This window comes from Montipora capricornis, chromosome 9 (genome assembly GCF_036669925.1).
Source record: "Montipora capricornis isolate CH-2021 chromosome 9, ASM3666992v2, whole genome shotgun sequence".
NCBI classification, from domain to species: Eukaryota; Metazoa; Cnidaria; class Anthozoa; order Scleractinia; family Acroporidae; genus Montipora; species Montipora capricornis.
Genome location: NC_090891.1, coordinates 41455426 through 41482925, shown reverse-complemented (window position 1 = coordinate 41482925; position 27500 = coordinate 41455426). Strand labels below are relative to the sequence as shown.

The following is a 27500-nucleotide window of genomic DNA, read 5'->3' as shown; positions in this document are numbered from 1 at the left end:
AAATCAAATTTGAAAAACATAACAACCTCTTTCGGCTCAACTCAGTGGAACTTTCGATAATTTGATAAAGACTTGTCTTTATTCCCTTTTATCCTTGATTTGACACTGCTGCAATGATTTATTTACCATTTATAATCAAAATCTTCCACGACTTTCCATGACCGACCATAAAAGGCCTGAAAAATGAAATTCTTAAAATTCTATGGCTTTCCAGGTTTTCCATGACCTCTACGAACCCTGATTTAGAACTGGGACACTAGCCGGGGACACTGCACCAAATCATATGTCGGTTTTTGAGGAGAGGGGAAAACCGGAGTACCTGGCCAACAACCAAACCCACAAGTGATGCCAAGCGGATTGGACCCCTGCCACATTGGTAGGGGGTGAGTGCTGTAACACCACTGGGCCCTTCCCTGCTCATTTTGCAAGTTTTTTTTTTTTTTTAAGAGTAGAAAGTGGGATTGCCTAGAGAAAACATCTTGGAGATAAGTATGACCAACAACAAACTCAACCAACAAGTTGAAAAAGTTTTGAACATTCAATTGTCTGGGTAATTCCACGGTAATTGAGACATACGCTTGTAAAAATTAGCATTCACTTAAAGGACAGTATAACTGTATATCTAGACTCATTATAAGATAGATTGTTATGAAATTGTAATTTTTGGTTGTCAGCGGAATGATTTCGTGGCATAAATTATCATTAATTAATCAATTCAGCCTGTTTGGCTGTCACAGAGGGGACATGCACAAATGACCATGGTAAATCTATCTTCAGAGGAAATCCAATAAAAACTGTCAGGACATTTACTTATTTACTTAAACTGTTTGAGTTTATTATTTCTCCCGATTTTGTCTGAAGCAAGAGATCAAAGATTATCCAAAATTGAATTGTCCCCTCGGTGACAAAAACAGGGATAAAAATTGTGATCTCTTTAAAGAAATTGGTTATAATTGCATGAAATTCTGTTAACAGTTGAAGTATGGGCTGACAAACTTAGAAGTTGAGAAGGAGTTCTTCTATTTCTCTTTTCTTAGGATAGACATTGGTGTGAGAAATTCTTCATACTTTGCCATCTCCCTGGGGTGTAGGGATGGCAGAGTGGTGAGAGCACTAGAGATGATGCCTTTTGTTTTTAGGACTGAATTTTAATAAATCGAAAGTGGGCTATTCACAATAAGCAACAACAGCTGACGAAAAGCACTCAGTCTCGCTACATGTACCTCACTCCAAGAAGTCAGATACTTTTTTCCTAAACTGAAGTTAGTAAGGGCAGATTCTTTCAAACCTAAGATTAACCCATTCACTCACTACTCAGGCACCCCAGGACAACACCAGTTGACAAATAAAATTGTCTGGCATTAGGCAGAGTAAAATCTGTCAATTCTCATTCCCAGGAGTTAGTAGACAGGGTTTGAGCCAGGCTGCGCCATTGCGCCAATCCCGCACTGATATTGAAATTGTCCCTTAAAAAAACGGCCAAGGGGACATTTTTGTCCCCTTCAAAATCTGGGGGAAAACTCAGAAGGAAGCACACAAGAAGAGGTACAGTTTAGTAAAAAAATTACAAGCTGATCGCATGAAACACAGACCGTGAGAGGAATTTTATCGTGTGTTTTAAGTTCATTTTAAAATCACTTTTCAGTCACTCTACTGATGTTCAACCAAGCGTGATGCACGCATCTGGGGATTAAAATGTCACGGCAAAAACATATTCGTACTATAGATGGCTTTTTCGCATCAAATCGAAGCCAGATTGATCAGAGAAAAAAATACAGAAGAAGAACAATGTATTACTGAGGAAGAAACAGATGGGGCTCAAACGAAACCCCGATCTTTCCAGAAAACTTGGTTGCGAGATCACACGTTGTTGGGCTATGAAAAGGAGGCGATGTTCTGCTATTTTTGTCAGAAATCTAAGAAAACAAAGCCCTTGGCATCGGAAAAAGGTGTACAAATTTTAGAACCTCAACTCTCCTAAGACAGAACGACTGTAAAGAACACGTGGATGCTGTTAATTAGGAAACTATGGGGGATACACTCGGCAAAACCATCACAGCGTGATGTTTTTGGAGAACAATGGTCAATCGCAAGCCATTGACATGTTTTTGTTGCCGTGCCTGTTTCTTTGTTTGAACGTAAGATAATTGAAAAAAATTGATTGTCCCCCTAAAAATGAAAATGTCCCCCACAATTTTAGCCAAGGGGACAAACTGTCCCCCAGTGATCAAATCCTAGCTCAAACCCTGAGTAGACTAAAATTAATTTTGGAGATAAAAACAGTCAGTTAGTTACATAATCTACTCAAACCAGCTGCTAACTTAAAATTCTATTGAACGCCTTGCATTAAGCTGCTTTTTGGCAGTGTTTCAATATAATTGCAGTTCAGCAGATTTCCACCTGTGATGGCAACTTAATCCCAGCTGGTTACAGACTGAGCACTGAGTATAGAGCTGTGATCTGATGTGTTAACATGTTCGCACCAAAACAGAAGGCACTGAGTTGGGTGGTATTGAACTGCAGCGTTCCAGTTAATTTTTTCAAGTGGGGGGTCATTAAGACCATTTGGGGGGTCACCCAGACGTTGTGCCAGCAGAGGGCCTTTGTAATGTCCTGTCCCATTTTGAGGTACGTCTTTTAGTTTTTTTATAATAAGCTTTAGTAATAAATAAATTGTAAAGATAACAAAACATGCTCTTGAGTAAAACTCACTTGTTTCCTCTTTAAATAGTGTGCCAAACAACTAAATGCAAATTGCTCTGACAGACATTTTCCTCCATGTCATAAATGTCTTGCAGTTGCACTAGGAAAACGTTTATTGCACACACTAAGGAAGGACTGAAGGTGTTTTTTTTGCCCTTCTTTTCAGTCTAATCTGAAATTTTTGGCTTTACGTTTGCACCAAAAAGTCCCGTAAAAGCCGGGAGTTAACAGTAAAAGACAAACCAAAAGACAGATGAAGAAAAAAATAACATTATAGTTTTTATATATAACTCTGAATCGAATTCTCATTGAAAGATTAATGACAATCGACATAAAAGCATGAAGATTTCTGCAGCCTCTGACTTGAATCTACTACAGGAAAGAATGCTAATCGTTTGTCGTTTTCAGAGTAACATTGTAATATTTAACTGAATATTTACATTTCACCTGTCGGATCAGGAAGCCTTCTTTGTTGGGTTCCTGAGAAACGTATCTATTTTGACTTCAGGGTGAACTATTTACACAATCAAGAGGTAATTAATTAAAGCGACCCATCAAAACAGAGTTTGTAATTGAAAATCTAAACATCTATGAGATACAAAAACAGATTTGTGAATGAATGAATGTTTTTGGGTTGGATTAAAGCGATATATTGTTGAGAAATCTTCGTGTTAAAGGAGCTATGTCATGCAAATGATGTAATTTCATGACACTCAAAATTCACCAAAAGCATGTCAGTAATGTAAACAATCTTCACTAAAAAACTTGACTACCTATTAATCATTTGTCAGAAAGAAAAAATTTCTGTCTCCTTGCATATCACATTTCAACCCTTGTATGCAAATTTGTTATAATAAGCTTGAATATTACACAATACGATAAATTCACAAAGGCCTGAAAATTTCCATTAATCCTCACTTTTAAGATTCCAGATATTTATTTTTCACCGCCTGTCTTGTTCGCGAAAGTAGTCCACCAATCTTCTCCCTGTTTCGCCTATGTAGGTCTTCTTCCATAGTGTGCAGGTTATGAAATAGATGAAATTTGCGGAGATTGGCGGACCGCTTCACAAACAACCAGTTGCGTGCCATGTTAATCTTCCTAATCACTCCCACAACAACATGACAATCTGTGGCCTATCCTTACACCACGGGAACACAGAAAGCCGCAAGAATCTGGAACTCCATCCTCATGGAATCAGTGAATTAATTTATTCACAAATTCATGTTATCATATTTCGACCAATGGCAAAGCTCCTCCACATCTGCATAAAAATCAACAACACCCACAACTCCTCTATTCGCTCTGATGAAGGGCTAACACTCGAAACATTAGCTTTCCAAATCATTCACAGTGGAAATTTGACCTTTATCAACACATTTGATAAAACCTATTTTCCTGTTTCATTTTCCCACTGATGCAGCACCACAGTTTCTTTAGAAACTACAAATTTGTTTGAGAGACTGGAAAGACTTTCCCTGCCATGGAAAAAAAAAAAAAAAAAGAAAAAGACTAAATTTAACTGACTGGATTGCCATGTGGCAACCCAGTGTGCACACTTTCAGTGATAGGACCTCGCACGTTTTTAAACATTTACAGAATTCTGAGCATTGCCGCACTTTGTGCTCTAATGACTGTTTCAGCATCCTTGATCACGCTTCTACCACCTTCCAACTTAAGATAAAACAAGCGATTCATATTCAATGGGAGAAACCTACACTTAATCATCAACTTTATCATGTTAATTTAAAACTTTCTTTGTAATTTTTTACATCGTCATGTTTCCTTTTGTTCTTATAGTTAATTAGCATTTTGGTCCACACTATATATTCAACTTTGTACTTTGTAATTTTAACCGAAGATTACAGAAGTTACTGTCGAAACATGTTTTTAAATTTAAGAAGTGTTGTGTTGTTTCTAAAAATATCGATATGCCTGCTACTATCCAGACCTTTTGGCAACCCAGTAATTAAAAACAATGGTAAAAATAGTAAATACAATGTAAAATAAGCATATTTTATGCTAGATCAGAATATGTTCGAAACTGCACAACAGGAAAGCCATGTTATTTTACCAGTATATTTTTTCCAATAACATCAGTCACAAGTGTGTGGATGCTATAGCTAAACCCAGAAAATGATAAAATAAAAACAGCTGCAACTTTATTTTAGGACCCAGTTGTGAAGCACTGGAGATGAAACATCTTCTAAAAATATTTCGTTTCATAGTTAAATTATTTTTTGCTGAAGATTCCTCGTGTTTTATATGATCTGGAAATGATTTTTTGCTTTCTATCAGTACCAATACCTGTGCCAAATTATATAAATGACAGAAGCTTTTCAGCCGCTGTGCAAATCAACCAAAAAATTCACAATAATTGAATGCGAGCCTAATCTTGTGAAATTACATGTGCAATATTAAATTTCTTTCTGAAAACAGACGAAAAGCTAGTCCTAAGATAAAACATTTCCGACCCAATCAAGTGGTGTAAGAAATATTCCTAAATTTTATTATCTACAGGCGGAAAGTAATCAACATAGAGCCGGCGTTTTTCGGTTAATTCCTTGGCTAATTGCTTGCTGAAGGAGACGTACAATTCGACAGTTCCTCAGCAGTTGTATGCATGTGTACACAAATACTGTATTCGCAATTATATGTACTCTGTTCTGATAAAGAAATGCATTATCAGGAACAGTTATATTGGTTGCTACGAGATGATCATAAGATCATACTGTTTGACCCTGGAAATTCATTAACTGATTAAGTTTCGAGTCAAAAAATAATAATGCCTTACAAAGAAAGCGGAAAGTAAAATGTCTAATTGGCTTATTAAAATATTTCGACGATGGATCAGTTCACGGACGATCAATATGCACCTTTGAAGAAAAATTTAAAATTTCATTCATTGTTACAAATAAGCAATCGACGCGACAAGTGCAATGTGTTAGCTTGTGAAATTATGCCAGATACGTGTTCATTGAAATATAAATAACTTACAAAATTGATACCAGATTTTCTATTTTGTGGAAGAACGCTCTCACTTTCCTAGTTTCGCTAATGAGGGATTAGAAAAACTTAATTTATTCTTCACTTACATGAAGTTTCTTCAGCAGCACTGCATCTGTCGCACTGGTCGTGGGTTTTGCAGCCTTCCAGAACTGTTTTTGAGCCGAATAGCGATTAGAAGGACAAATTTTGAACAAGCAATCTGAAATTGAAAGGAATTGAAATAAAGAGGGTTAATTCATGCAGTCTAGTTCTTCACAAATATTCGCAATCTAAATATGTTTAAGGCGTGTTTATAAACGGAAAATGAAATTTTTTACCTCGAAATTTCTTTGGCGGGTTGTTAAGGTCACCGGCCGATGGCTGAACAACGCATCGATCATCGATGAGGCTGAAAAATGAACATTCTCGGTTATGAGCGGACGAAATTGAGAGAAAATGATGATAAACAAACTAATGGAATAGTGAATTTCGCAGTCCCTTACCCAAGGGTGCTGATGAACCCATTTACCGTTCCTTCAGCAAAAAGAGAGACTATATCTCCGATGTGAAGAAAACTTGTCTGCTGAGCCATTCTAGATCTGAATTTACCCGCGCGAAAAAGTCACTGATCATCTGGATTTTCCCAGAAATACGGACGCCGAAGACATGATCATTTCGCGATGACCATGGTTGTTTCTATGCACTAGTCTACAAAGGAATCCAATGTTAAAATAAACAAACTTGAGCAACTGAATACATACAGAAAAGTTTGTCAAAATGTTGCAGTTCACCTCGGCAAGGAAGTACACCGCGCGCTGTTTACAAAGGGGACTGGGCCTGACTTGACAATGATGGTTCAGGTGGGGTCCCGTTGGGATCCCAAAAGTTCTGGTTCTTGGACAAATGGCGATAGCAAGTCCGATAGCAATGAGTTTCCTTTGTCTAACGAGAGCGATAAATCTTCAAGGAAGCAGTAGGTGTTCACTATGGAGATCACGATGGCTAAGTCATTTATCCTTTAACAAGGATCTGCAGCTAAAGCTAAAATCGGACGCACAAATAATTTTCAAGGCAGCGCTTACTGCAGTTTCTCCTCAAGAAATGGTAAAAAATAACCTCTCGTTTCACCGAAACATCCTCTCCCTAGAGGATCGGGAATATGCGGTCAATAAAAATGTATCGGTTGTTGCCTTTGGCAAAGCTGTTTTAGGAATGGCTAAAGCAGTTGAGGATATCTTACGGGATAACATTACCAGAGGAGTGGCTAGTGTTCCTGTTGGTCTTCCAGATGCTATAAAGGTGTGATGAATAGTAGGAAATACCAAGATTATGTGTGTTTAAGTGTACCCTATTACCAACCGCACGAAACCTTTTAGGTGTGAGACAAGCCAAGGGGCGGGGAGGTGTTTGCAACTGTACCAAATTCAATATTGTTTTATTTACTACTTTACGCCAGACGGTATTTGTTTAACGTGTCCAACCACAGGTACCCCAAGCTGAGGTGAATAAACTATTTATAGAAAAGCAACACTGCAACTAGCCACTAAAAATCTCATAAAAAAATTCTTAGAACACTGAACAAACACACAGGAGAGAACAAACTGCAAAACAAGGGTTTTTTTTACTTAAAACTATCTGAAATTTGACACTTTCAAATACAGCTGTTTCAATCAATTCGCAAGAGTAATTAACTTGTAAAGAACTCCCCAAAACGTACTGCATCATGGGAATGGGACAATAGTCAATGCAGGTTTGACTCCTTAGCTTGGGGTACCTCTGACCAGAAAATTAAAAAAATCAGTGCTGAAGGCACGGAGAGCCTTACCGGTAGTCTCTCTGCATGTGGAGATCAGATAATTAAGAGGTGGAGAATTTTCAACTTTGTTCTGCTCATCTCAGTTCTTGCACACCATGGGAAAACTAGGGTATGTGTCATCCCAACGTTGTCATTACCTTTTTCTCTTGCCTTGAAAAACCTACTAGAGTAAAACAATATTAGTTGTCTCAGATGGACAAAGGAAACAGACTTTGAAAGATATTAGGAATTGCTGATGTCTTTATTGATACAAGAATCTAGCAAAATTGAGGTGATCTCTAAAGCCTGGTTTTAACTAGCGACGCAAGCACAAGGATCAAAATTTTTCCTTGTGCTTGCACTTATGCTTTACGTTCGCTTGCATTATGTGAAAACGAAAAAAAACACAAGCATAAGGAAATTTCCTACATCTGGCCAATAAAAGCACTCGTTCCAGATTCCACGTGTCTGAGCAGTTGCACAAAATGGTGGATGCAGTGGTTGATTTTGATGCTTATGTCCACATTCATTTTCACTAGCATAAGCTACTTATGCTTGTGCTTGTGGTAATGCGTCGCTAGTGAAAACCAGGCCTAAGTGTTTTTTTTTTTCAATTACCGATTTAAGGCTTCAGGCAACAAAGAACTGATTGAAAAGTCAATTTTGCGTGATGACAGTCCTATTACAGTCCTAGAGGGAGCGTTGAACAATCTTCCAGATGACAAGGCATACTATGCTGCAGGCAGAATCAAGCAAATAGCAGAGGATGCAGGGGATGATGACATCCTTGTTGTTCTTATATCAGGTGGTGGATCTGCACTGCTTCCTTTTCCAGTGCCAGGGATCACTCTGGATGAGAAGCTCAGAACAATCAAAGCCTTAGCATCTTGTGGTGCCACAATTCATGAACTTAATGTTGTGAGGAAGAACTTGTCTGATCTCAAAGGAGGAAAGCTGGCTATGGCAGCATTTCCTGCAGAGGTTGGTGAGGCTGATCATAAGAAACTCCTGAAGTAAGAGGTGGGATATCGATGTAGGGGTGGTTCAAAGAACAAGATCTTTAAGGGTAACCTGTTGAAACTTTGTCTCAGTTTTCTTAAGCCATGACACATACTCTCAGAGAGGAAGATGACTGAAAAGCTTTGGATGAAGAAGGGATTCCTTTTCGGTCCAAGCCCTTGAAACAGAAAAACAGAAATGACTACTTTTCAGATGAGTTAAGGGTACAGACTGTAAGTGTACTGCATCATGGAATAATTATTCTTGGATGAAAGGCAAAAATCTGTTGGTCAACAATAGAGAATGACTATTGCAATCTCGTTCACAGGGTCTTTTATCTCCCCACCCAAGACGGGGCGAGGGAAGAAAGGCCGAGGTTCAGGCTGGTCATGTGTCTCTCAAAAAGTGGGAGATGACAAAAAAAAAAACCCAGAGGGACAGGCGGCCAAGTTGTAAATTTGTCTTTCCTGAGCTTACTATAAAAGGGAAAAATTTTACCAAAGAGTAGCACTGGCAAATATAGGTGAAAAATAACCCGTAGGCAAAACAGCACCATGTCTCAGACTACCAAAATATACTGCTTCCAAGTAATTTACTTGTTTTGGCGTTAGATTTACAAATCCAATAGCTGCCTCTCCAAAATCAGACATTGAAGATTGCTTCAGCCAATGCTTCCAGGTTTGCTTTGGCTGTCACAAATATCAGCAGTGACAATATTGAGAAAAGAGGGGACCCCTCCCAAGGCGGAAAATTTGTCTCCAAGACACATGACCAGCCTGAACCAGGGTCTTTCTTCCCTCGCTCCCTTCTGGGGTAAGAAGATGAAAGACCCTGGGAATGAGGTTGTGCTTATTGCATTCAATCTGTAGAAGAGAAATAAGAGCATCAGACTTTTGATAGTATTATTTTAATCCTTTAAGGCCTGAGGGTGTCCCCATTGACGAGTAAAATCATCTGGCATTAGTCAGAGTAAAATCTATAAGTGGCCAGTGGGTGTTGAAGGGTTGATAAGCTTTGGCTGTACATAAAAGTCAGTAGTAATTCGGAAATAGCAAGACATAGTCTAGAAAAGTATCTGATAGTATGTTCTACAAGAAATTTCATGGCACACTGTTCTGTTACTGTTCTAGGTTGTGTCGCTCATTCTTTCTGATGTGATAGGTGATCCTCTTGATATAATTGCAAGTGGCCCAACTGTTCCAGACCCATCAACACCAGGAGACTGTCTAGATGTTATCAAAAAGCTGAATGCAAAAAAGAAGATTCCTGATGCTGTCATTAAGTATCTGACGCAAGCAGAACAAAGTGGAGGCTGTACTGAACTTGATGTGTTTTCCCATGTTCAAAACGTTATTGTGGGAAGCAATAGGTTTGCTGTGGAGGCTGCACTCAAAAGGGCCAAAGAACTTGAGTATGCACCTATTGTGTTATCAACGACATTAAGCGGCGAGGCAAGAGATGTTGGCTGTATGTTTTCTGATCTTGCTCAGCTGGCTTGGAATGGCAATGTGCCCCAAATCTCACCCATCAGTGAAGCTTTATTGACTGACGACATAGTCAATGGCGTGATGAGTGCTCGGAACTCTAATAAACCTGTGTGCATCATTGCAGCAGGGGAAACTACTGTGACATTGAAAGGGAAAGGAACCGGAGGCCGCAATCAGGAAATGGCTCTTGCGTTAGCTATAGCTGTGGAGAAAAAATTTAAGGATTTTGGAAGTAAATCTGATAACAAAAGTAAAGGTGGTTTAGTCCTTCTTAGTGCCGGTACTGATGGGCAAGATGGCCCAACTCTAGCAGCTGGAGCAATGGCTGACTTGCACCAAGTTACCGAAGCGTTAAATGATGGACTTGACCCTGAAGGATTTCTGCAAAATAACGATTCTTATTCATTTTATTCGAAGTTCAAAAATGGGAGGGATCACCTTGTTACAGGTCTCACTGGAACTAACGTGATGGACATACAGATCCTACTTGTCTCTCCTCCTGAGGATGATATACATCAAATTTAGGACGTGCATGATACAAATTGGATAAATGATAAGAGGGATAAGCTTTTATTTAATTATTGATGAAATTTCAGGAAAGAGAAGAGGAAGGAAGTACCAGTCTCCTGGGGTTTAATTCCCAACCAGGCCAACACTGAGAGAATAATGGCCTAGGTGTAGCCGTACCCTCCCCCCATTTTTTGTTCGCGGGGGAAGGGTGTGGCTACACATACAGCTGTAGGCTAAGATAATAACTGAGAAAGCACTGCCATTCTTTTGAAAAACTGCAAATGACAAGACAAGAGTTTTCAAGAATATGGCAGAAAAGATTGCAGGCCTCATCATCTTTCAACACATTCTTTATAAAATATTCTTTTAGGCATTTGAAGGGTGGGTGGCAGTCCCTCCTGGACATGCGCAGCAATTGAATTTCTGATCTAATGCTTCTTCCAAGGAGGGTTTACTGGAAGCATGGCTTTTATTTTAGTATTTATGGTACATTTTATAAACTAAAAAGCTGAGGGAAACTTAGTTAGTATTGAAAGGTCAACCCCTAGTGCTTTCTGTTGCTGTTTTGGAATATTGTAACAAGAGGTAGCAGTATTTTTTGTAAAGCTTGAAAACATGAATACTGCGCACCGATGGCTCAGTTGGTTGAGCATCAGGCTGCCATGCGGGAGGTCGTGAGTTTGACTCCGTCCGGACCAACACTCAGGGTCTTAAAAAATAACTGAGGAGAAAGTGCTGCCTTTGTAATTACACCCTCAAATGGTAAGACTTTCAAGTCTTCTCGGATAAGGACTATAAACCGTAGGCCCCGTCTCACAACCCTTCAATGTTCATAAACTCTGTGGGACGTTGAAGATCCCACACAGTAGTGGAAAAGAGTAGGGCATGTAGTTCGCGGTGTTGTCGTCTGTCCTTTCCTTCAGCAATGTGGTCGGCTTGGCGTAATCTTCTAAATGGACAACTGGTCGATGAGACCACATAACAGTAAAACAGACAGTAGTCAAATTGAAGGAGTCCAAGTGCTGAAACTGGTAAACTGGTAAACTGAATGCCGTGATTTAATCAAAAATTATTGGAAAAGAGGTTATTATGGCAGGCTGAAAAGACAAGAAGGCCTCTGATACTTAGATTCGAAGATTGCATTAGCCATAAGGTATTTCTCAAAAAATATGAAATTTGTGGTTCTTATCAATAAAAGCAGATTTTTTACATCTTATCTCACGGGTATGAATATGTTTTTTGCTTAAACTACAACCAAGAGGATGTAGAATTAGATTGTTGACCAAAACTGCCATAATTAGAATAGAACGTTGTTTTAGCTGATTAAGTTCTAATGATAAAAAAATGATAAGCCTTTATTAACGCGGGACAGATGCAACATATATATATATATATATATATATATATATATATATATATAACATATATATCTAAAAAGTTCAAAACCATTCCAATGATCCAATCCAGGGGTATTGATTTTCATATCAAATCAAACAATAGATGCTTTACATCCAAATTTGGAATGTGACGTGAGTTCGAAAAATGCTTCGAGACCTCGGTAACCGAATGATGGAACGACGCTACGAGTAGAAGTGTGAAGCGATCACACTTACTCGAACCTCGAACGGCTTATTACAGCTTTGGACGAATATCCATAGAAAGAATAGATACCTGGCCAAACGCTATTGAAAAGTAAAATGGTACTTTCAAAGATGACTTTATGTTGATGAAGGAAAATCAGAGGTGAGAAATTTGACAAGCTTAAATCTTAATCTTAAATCGTGGATTTCAGCTGTTCTCAGTTGGTTTTCTTTCATTTCTCTTCTCGGTTTCATTCCGCTTGCAGATTGTTTTTTTTAATTTTTAAAAAAGGATGCTGCATTGCAATTTTTAACAATTTATTTTGCGAATTTCCGTGCGAATGGAAGGCGGTTTAAGGCCCATTTACCCCCATTCTCGCTTCCAACGATAATTTTCAGCTCAAATAAACTTATATATTGATGCTCGTTTATATTTCAAGTAGGGCAAATAATCCCTGATATCGATAAAGAACGGTTTTTTTATCCTTAATGTTATAATACTCGTAGAAACAAAGTGAATTTGGTCATTTATTTTATAACAGTTTTCCAAGCGAACTCGACTTTGTGATAGAAAAATCTGCCGTTGAGCTTTTGTTTATTTCATTGTCTAATTTGCATCTGTAACCATGAAAACAAGGAAACGAAACTCGATAGCCGATGTCACTTTGATATTTTATACTTTAACAAATACTCCTTACTTTTCTCTAAGTTTGTCAAATGAATGAAGTTGCACACGCCCAAAGTAAGCTTAAATGTTATCACAAAAAAAACCACAGCAGGTCTGTCAACTGTCGTATCAAAGCTAAATAACAAACAAAAAGTGAACGTTACCATCGAAGAGAGCGAAGTTCTTAACTTAATAATCTGCAAAAAAAAAAAACGGTGGACTTCCAACGAAACAACCAAAGATATTTATGTAAACTTAATCTGAAATTAAGATTATTAATACTTTTTACCCCACATCAAGTGAATTATGATGTCTAAAGCTCTGCTGTTTCTTTCCTCGTAACAGCTGTTTAAATTTACTGATGGAGAATTCAGATCAAGCAAGACTACTTAACAGAAGTAATTACGGAGTGAAATTATGACTGAAGGAGTCTTGTATGAGCTCTGGTCACCTTGTTTGGATTGTCAAGAGAATAAGAGGACATGTGAATTCCACTATGGAAGCATCTGCCAGGGAAGTCATCCGTGTTGGCAGCTTTTAAATGCACTCATAGACCCGTTAGGATTATGTAATAAAAACTTTAAATGCAAGCCGTGGAGAAGGAAATCATTGTTAAAGGATGTTTCAAAGTGGACATGTTTTGATTTAATGCTGACGACAATTTTTTTATTGTTTTATCTGTCTACAAAACTTGTTCAAGGAGTTTCTTATTTTTTACAAAAAACTAGTTCCTTCAAAAGAAACTCGAACTTTCTGTGGGGATTACTATTCATCAGCTCATTTGGAGGAATTTCATTTCCTTTGGCATTATGTCAAGAAGGCATTCAACCTGAATCATCTCCCAACCGTCTGGAGTTACCCAACGCGGTCGTGTATGTTGGATCACCATTCAATTACAGTATTCCAGAGAATGTCTTTGACTGTGAGGTCGACAGAATTCTGGTAAGTAGCTTCACATTGCAAAAGTACATGTTTCAGCAGATTATGGATTAAATTAAAATGCTTGATTTCAATGTACATGTACAGAAATAAAATCATGGAATATCATAAGGATATCCCCTCTGAAGCCTCAAGTTGATACAGCTTTGATGTATTTTGATACATGTCTATTATTGGAATTGGGCTACAATGCACGTGAAATAAATTGGAAAATCTGTATGTGATCACTTTATAAAATTCAAGCTTATTAATTAGCCTGCAAGGGCAATGCAAATGAAATTAAATTAAGGCAGATTAAATCAACTGTTGTTTTTGGACAAAAGGAGATCAGCATCTCTGTGCCTAGGAAAGGGCTGTGTCACGAAATTTCTTCCAAACCGACCTGAACTGGCCAGACTATTTAAAAAGGAACTTTATTTAAGTGTCTACTCATCGTTCTAGCACTGGAGCACTAATTGGGGATACTGTAAACTGAAAATAACAATTAACACAAAGTCAAATGTTGGTTTTTGAGGAGAGGGGAAAACCGGAGTACCCGGTGCAGAGTAGAGAACCAACAAACTCAACCCATGTACAGTATGACGCCGAGTCTGGGAATCGAATCCGGGCCACATTGGTGGGAGGCGAGTGCTCTCACCACTGTGCCATCCCTGCACCCAAAAAGGCAGCATTTTACGCTGTCTAATGCCAGACGATTTTACTCATCAATGGGGAACCCCCAGAAGTCAATGGGTTAAAACATTGAAGAAAGGTTTGAATAAAACAGGAAATGCAAAAGGAAGCAGGAATGGGTAAAATTAAAGAAGATTAAAATGGATTGCTAGCGGTGTTTTGAAAACTGTTCAGCCTAACAGTTTTTCAAAGTTTTGCTCTGTTGTTTGTCACTTTAACCATGTATGCTCTACATACTTTGATTTGTGTTGTTTTGAAAGGAATTATTTCTATGCCAATTGACAATTAGGCCCTTAATAACCCACCTGGGACAAACTGGTGGAAGGCATAGGGCCGTAACCACCGATGTCACTCAGTTTACCATACGAACGTTGAAAACTGCATTTCCAGACATCTACAATCCTGGTCAAAAGACTTTGGGACACTTGTCAAATTTGGCCCTATAGTGGAGAATCTACTGTACATGCTTCCATCGTAACTATATGAGCATTATGCATGCTCTTCTTTTACTGCCTTTTTCGTGTCCCCCTCTTCCCCGCAGACAATGTTGAAACATTCATGCAATAGATGAACTACTCTGGACTTCAGACACCATGAAAAATCAACATTGTACTGGGGGGAGGGGGGCGGGGAAGGCCAGGAATTGTCCCAACAGTTTGACCAGGATTGTAGATTTGAAAAATTCCATGGGTCTGGGAGCAGGCAAGCAGACCCCTAGAGAAAAGGAACCTGGGACTGTTTCTTGAAAGCTCTGAAAAACCACTTTCGAAACTGGCATTCACTTGTTTTGATAGGCTGGTTTTTGAACATGTTTTCAGGGTAACAAAAAACAAGATGATTGTGGAGTTTGATGGCTAAACAGCTCTCCCTTTTTTAAGAAACAGAGAAAATTGTGACACCTTCGAGAAACAGGCCCCTTGTCGATGGTCACAGCTCAATGGCTTAATAATAACTCACATTATTATTATCAACATTGTTGTTATCATCATCAATTTCTCATCAGGTGTATGTAGCATGTACTCGATATTTCACCGTGACTGTCATTATAGTATTTGTCTCAATTTCATGCTCCCCTGAATCTCAGTCATTGTCTGACATACAGTTTAACCTTGCCAATATTAATATGCCACTTATTTCCTGTACTTCAACATTTCAGGTTTCAGAGAGTGCAGACAGGTTTCTATCAAACTGGCTCACATATAACAGTGACAAGAGACAACTTTATGGTGTCCCAAGTGAGAAGGATAAAGGAACATACATTCTTTTGGTTGTCGCCTTTATGGGAGAAGGAAATGCCGGAGTTCATATTTGTGGGTCAAGGTCATTTTCCATCAAGGTTGTACCTGTTAGAGAACAACTTCCAGTGTCAGTTTACATTAGTACTGGAGCTACTGGTGACGATGATGAGCCTGTGTCACGCTCCTTTTGTGTCCCTGGTGCACAAGTTGTTCAAGGAACTGCAGTATTGAATGCCGATGTCGAGAGTTTGAATGGTCACGAAAGAATGACAATGATTCTTAAGATGGCTGAGCATCTTAGCATGCCCTCAGACAGAGTGAGTTTCTTCTCTGGACATGCATCTCATCCAATCGTTGATCAGCTTGATAGTCCAGCAGTGATTGCAGCTGGTGCAGGGGATGGAAGATTTGCCAAGGGGTCTAGAAGTTTGCTGACATGGCTCATAGGGTGTGGTGCTATCAAGCTTAGTGATTTACCACTCTCTAAGCTTGATGCAGATGCCCAAGATGGAACCATCAGTACCCTACTTGGTGTTCCTGTTGTTGGATGGCATGTTATATCTGGGGCCCAGAGAAAACGAGCAAGACGTAGAATTAGAAGAGACGTTATGGGTGTAACTGCTACACCTACCCCAATGCCATCTAGTTCTCCACCCTCAACGAGGTCAAGTGTGTCTACTTTTGTAATTATATCACCGACGACAATACTGACGTCTGTATCAAGTGACAGTTCAACAATCCTGTTGTCTGCTACGAATGTGTCAAGTTTGGCAGTGAACACAACAAGTGTTAGTTCATCTGCCATCAATATAAAGTCAAGGGTGTCAACTCAGCCACTAAGCACAACAAAAATTCTGTTATCAAGTGCTGTAAACATTAGCAGATCAATGGAACGTTCAACCTTGGCATCTTCATTCTCCACCCCATCACTAACTATAACTACAACTAAAAGTGTCTCTTCCTCTATTATCTCCAGTTTATCTCTTTCGACAACAAGTATAATGAACAGGTCAGTCACTCAAGTTTCACCAAGTCAAACACTTGTGTCGCAAGTTTCAGCAGTCTCTTTATTGAACAGTACAAGGTTGGTAACTTCTTCCATGTTCCCCACGAGTTATTCATCTCAGACATTACCTCCCTCAGTCTCACAAATGAACAGCTCAGAAGTGTCAAGGACATTTTCGTTTTTTGTGTCTTTCAGTGTGCCAATTTCACCTGTTTCATCTTTTAGTGTCTTGTCAAGTGGTTCCCCAAATCTCACCACACTTCAGTTTACATCGGAAACAACCAGCACACCACAGTTAAATTTATCAACAAGAATGTTGTCCTCATCGCCAAGTTTGTTAACTACCTTTGCTATCAACTCATCTGTTCTCACAACTGGATTCTTGAATAACATTAGCACAAGTATGAGAACATTGGAATCACTAAATCCATTTTCAAGCTTTTTGACTCTATCTGAGACAACAGTAGAGGGGATTACATCCTCCATATTTGGTGAAATGGAGACCACAGCTGTTCGTAACAGAACAACAAGAAAACTAACACCAAGACATACAAGTACTGTTCCAATGATGAGCAGTGTTGTTACCAACACAAGTTCTTTTGTTGCCTCATCATTTCACAGTTCAACCACAATGTTGTCAAGCTCTTTCTTCTGGTTGTCAAGCCTTACTTTGCCAGTGTCTGCAACTGCATCAGTTGTTGAAAACCTCACGACTTCTTCCATGCAGCCCAATATTTCATCAACAGCTGTTGCCGTTTCGTCTTTGACTGCTTCACCCATTGTTACAAGTTTGAACTTTAGAAGGTGAGAGGAATAACTTTCGTGACAGACAGTTTAATCTTAAGCTGAAGATCCTTGTGGATAGTTACAGTAATACTAATAATTACACCTCTTATACTAAACTTCATTGCTTCAAATGCTGAATAACATTCTTATGCTATGATTCACAATTAACTGAGCTGTTGTTGTTGTTTTCTAGCATGGAAACATCTGTTAATGCAAGTTTTGGTAAGTTTCAATGTGATAGTGTGTTAGTAATTTTATAGTTGTGCAAAAAGGTTTTAATTAATAATTGAAAATAATAAGCATGTACTTTGGTGATTGCAGTTTCCCTAATTTATACCGCACCTACTATGAACCCTAAGTTATGTAGAATTTTATTACTTTTTCTAATTCTAGGAGATTGGATTATTGGTGTAGAGGCTAAAAGTCTTTGAAAAATTAGAAATGGCACATTTAAAACAATAAAGAAATCCCTTCTTCATGCTTGCTGCACCTAAGATACCTTTAAAACTTTAAAAAGTTAAAACTGTAAAAATTCTGTATTTCACTCATGAAGCCGCTTTAGTACACGTCAAGCTTCTGTTCAAACTCACTTATCCCAGAGTTAATTTTCCTGCCTTGGGTCCTTATAAGATGAGTTCTTATCAGCCAAATAAAGCTAAAAGATCGAGACAGTTTATCAAAACTCAAGTAGTTTAAAAAATAGAGTTAACTGGATCATTTCTATTTAAATATTTCCCCTATCTTGTTAATTGAGCATTTGGTATTAAGTAATATATTGTCAACAACATTTATTATTGATTTAAATATTAATTGTTAATTAAAGAGTTAATTTATTAAAAACAGAGTTGACTAGATCATTTCTCTTAATGAAAATACATTTCACTTCTTTTGGTATAATCTAAGCATTCAAGAGATAAACTAAGAATAAAGCCAGGATCCGAGCCAGGATTCGAGCCAGGATCCGAGCTAGGATCCGAGCCAGGATCCGAGCCAGGATCCGAGCCAGGATTCGAGCCAGGATCCGAGCTAGGATCCGAGCCAGGATTCGAGACTTAACCGAGACCTAACCGAGACCTAACCTAACCTAACCGAGACCTACCCTAACCCTAACTAGACCTAACTAGACTAGAACCAACCTAAATAGACCTAACCTAACCGATTCGAGACCTAACCTAACCGAGAGATTCGAGAATAAATAGCGGAGAAAGCTCATCTTAGCTCGAATCCTGGCTGGAATCCTGGCTCGGATCCTAGCTCGAATCCTGGCTCGGATCCTAGCTCGAATCCTGGCTCGAAGTTTAGGTATCCTCAGCATTCAATCTTATGTTATAAACTTACAAGTTCAATTGTAACTCTTTTTTCCTGTCCTGCTTAAACCTGCTATCAGGTCTGGAACGACATGCAAAAACAAGGAATGTCACTGTGGGATCTCGCAATCTTTAAAGGGAGTGCTTGCTCCAAGTCTGAAGATAAAGTTCATGCTGTTCTTTACAGCAAAACCTTCCTGTTACTTTCTTCTACTCATTAACTTGCTGACAAATTTATAACCATGAATTCTTTTCTTTCCATTTCCTTTCATCATTCTGTGTATAATTGTCGCATGAAACGTTCAGAATTACGATCTGATTTAATCATTACTGTTATTAAAATTTAAGTCTGGGTCTTGAATAGTGAATTTATAAGTTACATGTATTCATTAACCTTTAAAGCAGAATAGCATTGAACCATGTCTGAATGTGAATCTGGTAACAAGGTGAACCTAACATCATTTTGGAGTTTAACAAAATTCTGGTTCCTTTTTCATCTTTTTCAACCTTTTCCTCCAGGTACTAATCGTAAAAAGTATTTATGAACTTAAGAGACGTCTTCCGAATAATTCCGAATAATTCCGCATAAAGCTCTTTTCTGTGAGAAATTTAATTGCTTTCAGCTATAAACAAAAAAAACTTACTGAGGGCACATTTTGAAGAGATGCTTGCGAATTGCTTTTAACTTAATGATCAACATGTTTTGACTTCCAATTTTTGTAGCCTCACTTCATTTAGTCTTCATTCAGGGTCTTTCTGCAGGTACCGGAAAGCATTGTTGTTTTGGTCACTTGGGATGAGTCTTTATTTGGAGTTTTTTTTTTTGTCTTTGTATCTTTCGTTTTACCTAATTTCTGCTCCGGTACCTGCAGAAGCTGCCTGATTTCATACTATAGTATACTTATGGTAGCTTCACTTGCTTTCATATCCGCAGTTCAATATAAGATTCATTTCACATAATTATCATTTCATTCGTAAATTTAGGTAGCGTTGTTTTTTATGAACGTCTAGTAGTGTATCTAAACGGAGCTGAAAGTGATGGTGGGGTTTATCATACCGGCATTGACGAATGAGACAACGCATGGAACAGCACTAGACGAAGTTTTTCGTCGCCCTGGCATGAATACAGCGTGGCAGGAATGGTGTTCAAAATGTTTTGCTCAAAGATTGCACTACATGTAATACCTCTGCCAAAAGTTTGCCACTCGTCTAAGTATTTTCTCCTTGGAAAGGACATCGTAAAACCTTCTCAAGAGACCAGCTGCCCGTCTGCATGCTCCAAAACTGCATGGATAATGTTGTCGAAATTCATTTTTAAAATTTTTATTTATTGATTATTTTGTTTTACGCTTACCATCCACAGTTCTGGTGAATTCAACGTCTGAAATCAGTAGGTCATTGTCGCCCTCTCTTAGGCCGACTGGGAACGGAACATTTTCTACTACCACGACTGAAGTTGGCATATCGAGTGAGACTATTAATGGTAGCGCAGTTGTGATTTCAAATTCACCTTCATTGTCAAAACCTTCGTTTCCGAGCTTCGCTGCACTTTCCTCGTTTCGTTCAGAATTTACAGGTTCAAGGACGTCGGATTCATCTGTCTTTGCTACAAGGTCACTTTTTGGTGGGAATTCCACCACTGTTCCAAGAACACTTGGAAGTTCGTCAAGCGTTGTGACAACGCCTTCAAACTTGTCAGTTCATTCCATAACAACACGAAAACTTTTCACATTTTTTTCGACACCAGCTGGAAAGTCCTCGACCTTGGTTCCCAGCTCCAGTACATCCTTTCCAACTGCTTCACCGTCTGTTGCTGTGTCGCCGTTCAGCAAACAAATTTTACCATCGACCATTTTGTTGCGGGATTCAAGCAGTTTGTTTGAAGCCTCCGCCTCAGTTGTAGAAAGCAGTGTGAATGCAACAAGTTTTGTGGCTTCATCAACAGTTGTCAGTCGAGGAACCGTTCGCTTTGAAAACAAGTCATCTGTTGTCACTTCGACCCTAGCACCTCAAAGTCTGAGGACTGCAACGAGATCGATTACAGTTTTGTCCGGGACAAGTTTGCAAATCCCAACCACTATTCAACCAACAAGTAGAATCTTTGCTTCGAGTTTAAGTGTCTTTGGTGGGAGATCATCTCCTCTCCTCAGTTCCAGATTTGGAATTAATGGCAGTGCCACAGTGCCAACGTCTGTTTCAGAAACACTGACCACTACAAGATCAACACCAATCTTTGTCACTGTTACACCGAGCAGCTTATCCACCCAAAATGTATCAACCTTAACGAGTTTTACTGGACTTGCTTCCGCAATTTTTACCTTAACGCCTGTTTTTACAAGAAGCTCACCCATGACGGCCATATACAGCGGTTTTGTTGATGTTTCTGGCAGGATACCTACAAGCTCCTCCCTGTTAAGTACCACAGTCACCCCAGCAAACAAGACCTCTTCATTTGGTAAGATTTCAATTTGTTCGCGCCACCAAAGCACCGTAACTTGGCACGCTATAACTTTAAACACCCAGTAAACTATCTGTATGCGTCGCTTCGCAAAAACCTCTCTTCGCTTTGATCTCTCGAAACTTCAAAAGTCTTTGTTTCAACGTACTTTATTTGTGTGGAGTTGGACTTATGGGTTGTCACGCAATGTACTTGACTGGTCACGCATACATGGTGATCTTGTTCTGCTGTCTTTTCTGATCCTCTTTTTTCATTTCTTTTATATTTCTGATCGTACGCTACTAACAGTGTGTTTTCACTTTAGCTAACGCTCTCGCCTATTCTTGAAAGAATGTGCATGCCAAAGGTTTAAAAAACATTGAAAATTTTGTGATGATATGGTCTAGCTGTAAAATTGTTCGAACGAATCTCAATTTCGAAGCAGATGTTCCTCGTGACATTTTGTTGTAACTACGAATATTTCTTCTCCTCAAGGTTTTCTCACTGTCAGGTCACGTGAACTCGTGACGCATAGCAGCACCTTCATGGAAACGGACTTCTCTCTTGTGTCAACTGGATCGAGGATAACAATGGTCACGCAATCATCGTCTTTGTCTCAGAAACGGAGCACCATTTTCACGTCTAGTCACGCTTTATCTGTCACGCCCGTGGTCACCGGAGAAAGTAGCACTGTTCTAGTCACGCGCAGTTTTGTACAAAGTTCTGTCAGCAAAGAAACAACAAAAGCTCAAGCTTATGGTTCAACCGTCACAAGCTTGTTAGTAACAGTGCCGCAGTCTTCAATACTCATGCAAACCAAGAGCTTACTTCAAAATAAGAGTTTATCAGGAGGCAGTGTCACGCCGGAAGTATCCAGCAGAGAAATTTTGACCCGTTTGACCCTGCAATCATCGAAAGTTGAATCGACAGAAGTGACATCATCACTGGAAATCAGCACGACATCTGGTGTGATTTCAAAGAGGTCCATTAGCGTGACGTCTCGGGTCTCAAGTATGACTTTAAGCCAACCGTCGAATGTCGAGTCAGTTCTTTCGAAGCCCCTCTCGGTCGGTTCTGCAATAGTTACGAAGAGTCCAAAATCCCTGACGTCGTCACCAAGTCAGACATTAACCGTGGCAGCAAGCGTGACATCTTTAGCTTCAACGCCAATATTGACATCCAATGTAATAGGAAGCGTGACTCCTACATTCCAGAGCACTGTCACGCTATTCTCTTTCGATCCGTCGTCAAACACCTTCACCTTTTTAGCCACGAGTTTCAAATCAAGGGCATTCTTTTTGAGGACATCCGCTGTGATTTCAAGTAGGGGCATTAGCGTCACGTCTCAGATCTCAAGTGTGACTTTGAGCCTACATACGAATGTCGATTCATTTCTTTCAAAACCACTCTCTGCCAGTTCTGCAGTAGTTACAAAGAGTCCAAAAACCCATACATTGACCGTGACATCAAGGGTAACAGCAAGTGTGACATCTTTGACATCAACACCAGTGGTGACATCCAGTGTAGAAGGAAGCGTGACACCCACATTCCATAGCACTGTCACGCCATTCTCCTTCCGTCCGTCGTCGGACACCTCTCCCAAAACGGCGTTATTAACAATGTCAGTTCAGCCAAGTTTATTGACATCTCGAAGGCAGTTGTCTGGTTCCAGACGTTTACCAGGAGTGACAAGAGTTTACTCATCGCGACGCAGTCAAATTACCTCCACAAGGGTCATACATGGCTCCTCTCTCTCAGTACTAACGTTGTCTTCAATAAAAACGAGTTCGTTGTTTTCGTCCTTTGGGAAATCATCTGAAGTGTCGGTCAAGCCTACAAGTATTATTAGCCGCATTTCGACTCGCGTCTCGAGTGCGGATTCCTTTGTTTCAAGTAAGTTTAAAATTGTAAGCAGTTCTTTTAGATCGCCCACTAGCTCTCCTCACGTCCGGGACGTTCAAGAGCTAATTTCCACTTTCGCACTCGCGCGTCATTGTCACGCTCTCTTAACTTCACGATTCTTCAAAGTCACGCAATCTCTTATCCTCCTCATAGTCTTCTTCGCTTTTTTCTGTCTATTTTGCTTTCTACTTTCTTTTATTGCTGATTCAAGTTTTGCTTCTTCATCCTTCATGGAAGGTAAGTCTTCATTTTCCTTAAACTATTGTCATATTTCTTATTTTCCACTTTTTTCTTCTTGTATCTCTCAAGTACTTTCCATAGTTTCGTGGAAAATTTTGAGGTACTTATTGCCCTTTTTACGTTCTTACGATACTAAAAATTCTCGAAATGTATTTTTAGCTACAAAATATTATCCTGTAAATTCTGTTTTAGAATCCTTCTTAAACTGCGGTTTTAGCTACAGCTATTGCAAAATAATGCCGACGTCACTTACTTTGTGATGTTTGATTCAGCAACAGTTTCTCAAACTGTGGTTTTTAACTGCAAAATATCATTCCAAACATTCCCTGTACACTTTTCTTTTTATTCCATTCTAGGTATGTTTCAAAGTTCCCCTAGTATTCTGCCTTCATCCAATTCGACTCCGATGCTAACGCCAACCGTGTCTGTCGTGACACTCAGCGTCATGCCATCATCAAGCATCATTAGACCAACCACAGCGCCTCCGAACTCTCCCCCGCAACTTTACAACGACATGGGGCGGATAAGTGTCACCGCGGGTAAAGCCCTAATTTTTGCAATACCCGTCGACACTTTCTACGACAGCGAAGACCAAGCGAACACTCGGGGTCTCTCCCTTTCAATAGTCTTTGCATCAGGGGCAAGCATTCCGTCGGACTTCTGGCTACAATTCGACAACATAACCCAGACCATATATGGCCTTCCTTTGAGCGCGCATGTTCCTTCTGGAGTAACGGGCGAGACTTTCATATTGCAGGCTCAGGATAGCCAAGGTGCCTTGGCGTTTGACGCTTTTGAAGTTTTTGTGGTTCCTTCCGAAAAACCGGTTGTGCAGGAATTGAAAATTAGAGTCGCAAATGACTTTCTCTCTTTTAGTCGCAACGTGAGTCAGCGTCTTCTGTTGCTTGAGAAAATTGCTGCTTATTTTGGCGACTTGGACAGATCAGTTGTAAGGGTATTAGAATTTGCACCGGGCTCCGTAATTATGACTTGGACAAACGACTCGCTTCCGACAGACAATTGCGACGAGAAAAAGCTTGAATACGTCGCAAACAGAATATTTATCGATGGCGAAATCAGAGAGGAATTCAAAGATGCTTTGGAAGGTTTTCCGGTTGAAAGTGGCAGCCAAAGGAGACTGGGAGTCTGCAATGAGTCCGAAGTTGACGGCGGAGCGACAATTATTCCCGCACAACAAACTCACGATCAGGAAAGCGATTTGTGGTACAAGCACGTTCTAGTCGGTCTTCTTGTCGTTGTTTTGGTAGTTGTTTTTGTAGTTCTTCTGATTTGGTACTGCAGACGACGAAGACCAAGACCATTCAATGAAAAACGAACGTTCAAGAAGCGAAAACCGATTATCCTTGGACAGGAGATCGAACTTAAGCCGATACCTGGAAAACCGCTTGTCTTGCCTAATGATGACCCTAGTAAACCACCATCTTACATGTCGGAGACATCATTTGATCAACCAGTATCTTCTGACGACGACGACGACGACGACGAAGTGGATTATGGGAAGAGAAGCCCTTTAGTTCGATACGAGCCACCCCCACCGTTTCACGCTGCACCTGCTGATGATCCTCGAACCAGTCCCCCGCCAGCTTACGTGATGCCTCCAATGTATTGATGTCCGTAGACATTGAGCCACCTAAGCTAAAATAGTTTCTTTTACAATAATGTTACTATTCAATATTTTTCCATTTGCCGCGTAAGGCCGCTGTTACACGCTGAAACTTTAGCTGAAATATATAGGCAAAGGCACTGCGAGACATCTTTCAGCAAGCGTTGCTCTGTGTAACATGGTCGGTTTCGAGAAACTTTGTTGAAGTTCGGTTGTGTGACAAGTTTCGGGAAAAGTAGAACCGCTTTCTACTTCTGCAACGATCGCAGTGGTGACAAAAGCAAGAGTTTCACCGTGTAACACCACTTCATGAAACTGGTGTCACTCGATCTTGTTACGCTACGCCGCCTATGCCAATCAGAAACCCCAACTTACGCGCAAAGGCCATGGAACTTAGTATCGACTTGTTTTGCGGGAATCTAGTAACAACATTTCCAGTTTACACGGTGCAGCGCTTTCAGAAAGTTTCAGCAAAACGTTTCACCGTGTTACACCGGCTTAAGTCGTTCGTGACCCAGCGAGTAAAGGCCTTGGAAAATGGATTTACAGTAACAAAATTCTGCCGCAGCGACAATGATTTTCAAGAAATTAACCGTCTCACACAAGGCGATTTGTTGCGGCGACTTGTCCCCGCGACCTGTCGCAGCGACTTATCGCCTAGTGTGTTCCGGCCTTTAAGGAAAAATCATTGTCGCTGCGGCAGAATTTTGTCGCTGCGATCAGTCGCACGAATTCAAACCAGTTTGAATTCGTGCGACTTATCGCAGCGACAAAATTAGCGAAAGCAGCGTTGTCGCATCGTGTGTACACTTCCGGCAACAAGTCGCTGCGACAAAATATAAATGAACCAATGAGAGAGCGTCATATGGTCAGCCATATTGAATTAGAAAACCAGTTCACATTCCCCCTCATACGAGATCACTGCGTGTGCACCGAACAGGCGTCGTGTCGCAGCGACTTGTTTTGCAAGTAGTACACACATGGAGCAACTTGTCGCAGAGACCTGTCGCTGCGACTTATCGCCTAGTGTGTCCCGGCCTTAAAGCTCCCTAGTTTCAGCAAGGACAACGGCAACGAAAACTTCGCTCCAAAATATAACTTAGCGCTATCGTCGGTATTTCGCGATTATTCCGTCTTGTTCACGTTGTATAATACTGGCGAAACATCCTGGAACTGAATGTGTACGAACGGTTTTAAAGTAAAAATAGAAAATGATTGGTTCATTGTTATAGGCTCACGTTGTCGTCAAAACCTACAATTTGGTGATTTCACATTGTTGTTGTTGTTGTTTTGTGGAGTATGGCAAAGACAGATTTTACGACGGCGACGGCAGCAGCAACGGCGCAAAACAGTGATATCATTGGTTAAAATAGCATAAATAATCATGCTGCAAGTAAAGGCACGGATTTTAGGACGGATTCTTGCGGTACTCTGCATAAGGATGACGTGCACTTTCCAAATTTGAGGTTTTGATGACAACGTGAGCATGCAGCAGAGAAACTTTCATTCTCTATTTTCACTTTGTAACTGCTCGTACCAATTTATTTTTAGGATACTTCGCCCAAATTGTAAGAAGTGAACGAGATAGAATAACAGCGAAAGAATTATGACAAAACAAAGTGATATTTTGAGGTGACGTTTTCGTTGAAGTCGCCGTCGTAGATCTTAAGGTCCCTTTTGCTTAAACTCCCTACTAGTAGATCTTAAGTCCCTAGTAGTAAATTTACGTTACTGTAATCGCTTCGTGACTATTTCAACGTTTTTAATATGACAAGGGTGAGGTATTTCCTCAAAGATGACACCAGTCAGAACGGCACTCCATTTCAGGAGAGAAAATGAAAATGTGCTAACGTTCTTCATAAAACCAAAAACTTGGCTATTTCACGTTTTTGCTTTGCTGACGACGGCAAAGAAATGGACAAAAGTGAAAAGCGCACGTGCAGGGCGTGCAAAGCTATTGTTTTTACCCACTAAATATGCAAATTCGTGACGTTCTCGTTGCCGTCGCCGTTGTCGTTGCTTAAGCTCCCTAGTATTGGAGTACCAATACCGACCGACGTACCGACGTGTATTTAGCCACCTCATTTCGAGTCTAGCCGACACTTTCAGAGAAGCCTGCGTGTCAACCAGAATTTTATGCCCATTTACACTACAGAAAAAACTTTGTCTGGACCTTTTAAAAACTAGGTACAGACCATAGGCGGCTACCCCTTTTTGCTGGTCGAGAGCTCTGTTGTGTCCGCTACAACTCCAAATTAAAAATCGGCAGTGTAAATAGAATACCAGGAACGGGGACTTAAGGCCAATTTTATGATGAGCCAAACCAAATTGTTGACTGTGTAAGCGAGGGAAAAAATGTCCGAACCACTTTTTAATCGGTCCAGACCCAGTTTTTTTTCTGTAGTGTAAATCGGCCGATTGAGAAAAGGACATGTGGACAAAAATGGCGGAGATCAAGAACACGTACGATTCGTTCTGCGATAATGTCGACAAATCGTATCGAGTAAACCTGCCTTAAAATCTTGGATGTAGGACTTTCCTGCGTTGTCAAATATTATGGTATTTTTCGGAAAAGAATCTTGTCAGTCTTTCTTTTATAGATAAAAAATTTAAAAAAATT

At 39.9% G+C, this 27500-nt stretch overlaps 3 protein-coding genes across 9 annotated transcripts in view; 2 read left to right on the top strand and 1 right to left on the bottom strand.

Annotated features, from left to right (window-relative positions):
* The window catches only part of LOC138015054 (inositol 1,4,5-trisphosphate receptor-like), a 72386-nt gene extending 65904 nt beyond the window's left edge, over nt 1–6482 (bottom strand). For both annotated transcript variants that reach the window (XM_068861953.1, XM_068861954.1), the window contains exons 1-3: nt 6195–6482; nt 6030–6100; nt 5799–5911 (exon numbers count right to left, since the gene is read on the bottom strand). In XM_068861953.1, coding sequence (XP_068718054.1) covers nt 5799–5911; nt 6030–6100; nt 6195–6283 — 273 coding nt within the window. In that variant the 5' untranslated portion in view covers nt 6284–6482. The remainder of the gene's footprint in view (nt 1–5798; nt 5912–6029; nt 6101–6194) is intronic.
* Nucleotides 6483–6567: 85 nt separating this feature from the next.
* On the top strand, nt 6568–11696 carry LOC138015059 (glycerate kinase-like). Its single transcript, XM_068861964.1, has 3 exons — nt 6568–6990; nt 8114–8467; nt 9616–11696. The coding sequence occupies exons 1-3, from the start codon at nt 6595–6597 to the stop codon at nt 10495–10497; spliced, it is 1632 nt and encodes a 543-aa protein (XP_068718065.1). The 5' UTR covers nt 6568–6594; the 3' UTR covers nt 10498–11696.
* LOC138015056 (uncharacterized) overlaps nt 11535–27500 on the top strand; it is a 16634-nt gene continuing 668 nt past the window's right edge. The window contains exons 1-8 of one of the 6 annotated variants that reach the window (XM_068861958.1): nt 11922–12225; nt 13075–13671; nt 15497–16662; nt 16810–17388; nt 17564–17592; nt 20041–21132; nt 21610–23007; nt 23613–27500. The exon at nt 23613–27500 is cut by the window's right edge and continues 668 nt beyond it. In XM_068861958.1, coding sequence (XP_068718059.1) covers nt 13147–13671; nt 15497–16662; nt 16810–17388; nt 17564–17592; nt 20041–21132; nt 21610–23007; nt 23613–24886 — 6063 coding nt within the window. In that variant the 5' untranslated portion in view covers nt 11922–12225; nt 13075–13146 and the 3' untranslated portion in view covers nt 24887–27500. Of the gene's footprint in view, nt 11636–11921; nt 12226–13074; nt 13672–15496; nt 17389–17563; nt 17593–20040; nt 21133–21609; nt 23008–23612 lie in introns of those variants that run through there. The other 5 variants (XM_068861957.1, XM_068861956.1, XM_068861955.1 and 2 more) reach the window with 5 other exon arrangements.

Excerpts from the sequence above, each read along its gene's own strand:
- LOC138015059 (XM_068861964.1), top strand. The coding sequence starts at position 6,595 with ATGGCGATAGCAAGTCCGATAGCAATGAGTTTCCTTTGTCTAACGAGA. Across the intron at positions 6,991-8,113 it reads GTCTTCCAGATGCTATAAAG|GCTTCAGGCAACAAAGAACT; the intron begins GTGTGATGAATA and ends TACCGATTTAAG. Across the intron at positions 8,468-9,615 it reads TGGCAGCATTTCCTGCAGAG|GTTGTGTCGCTCATTCTTTC; the intron begins GTTGGTGAGGCT and ends TTACTGTTCTAG.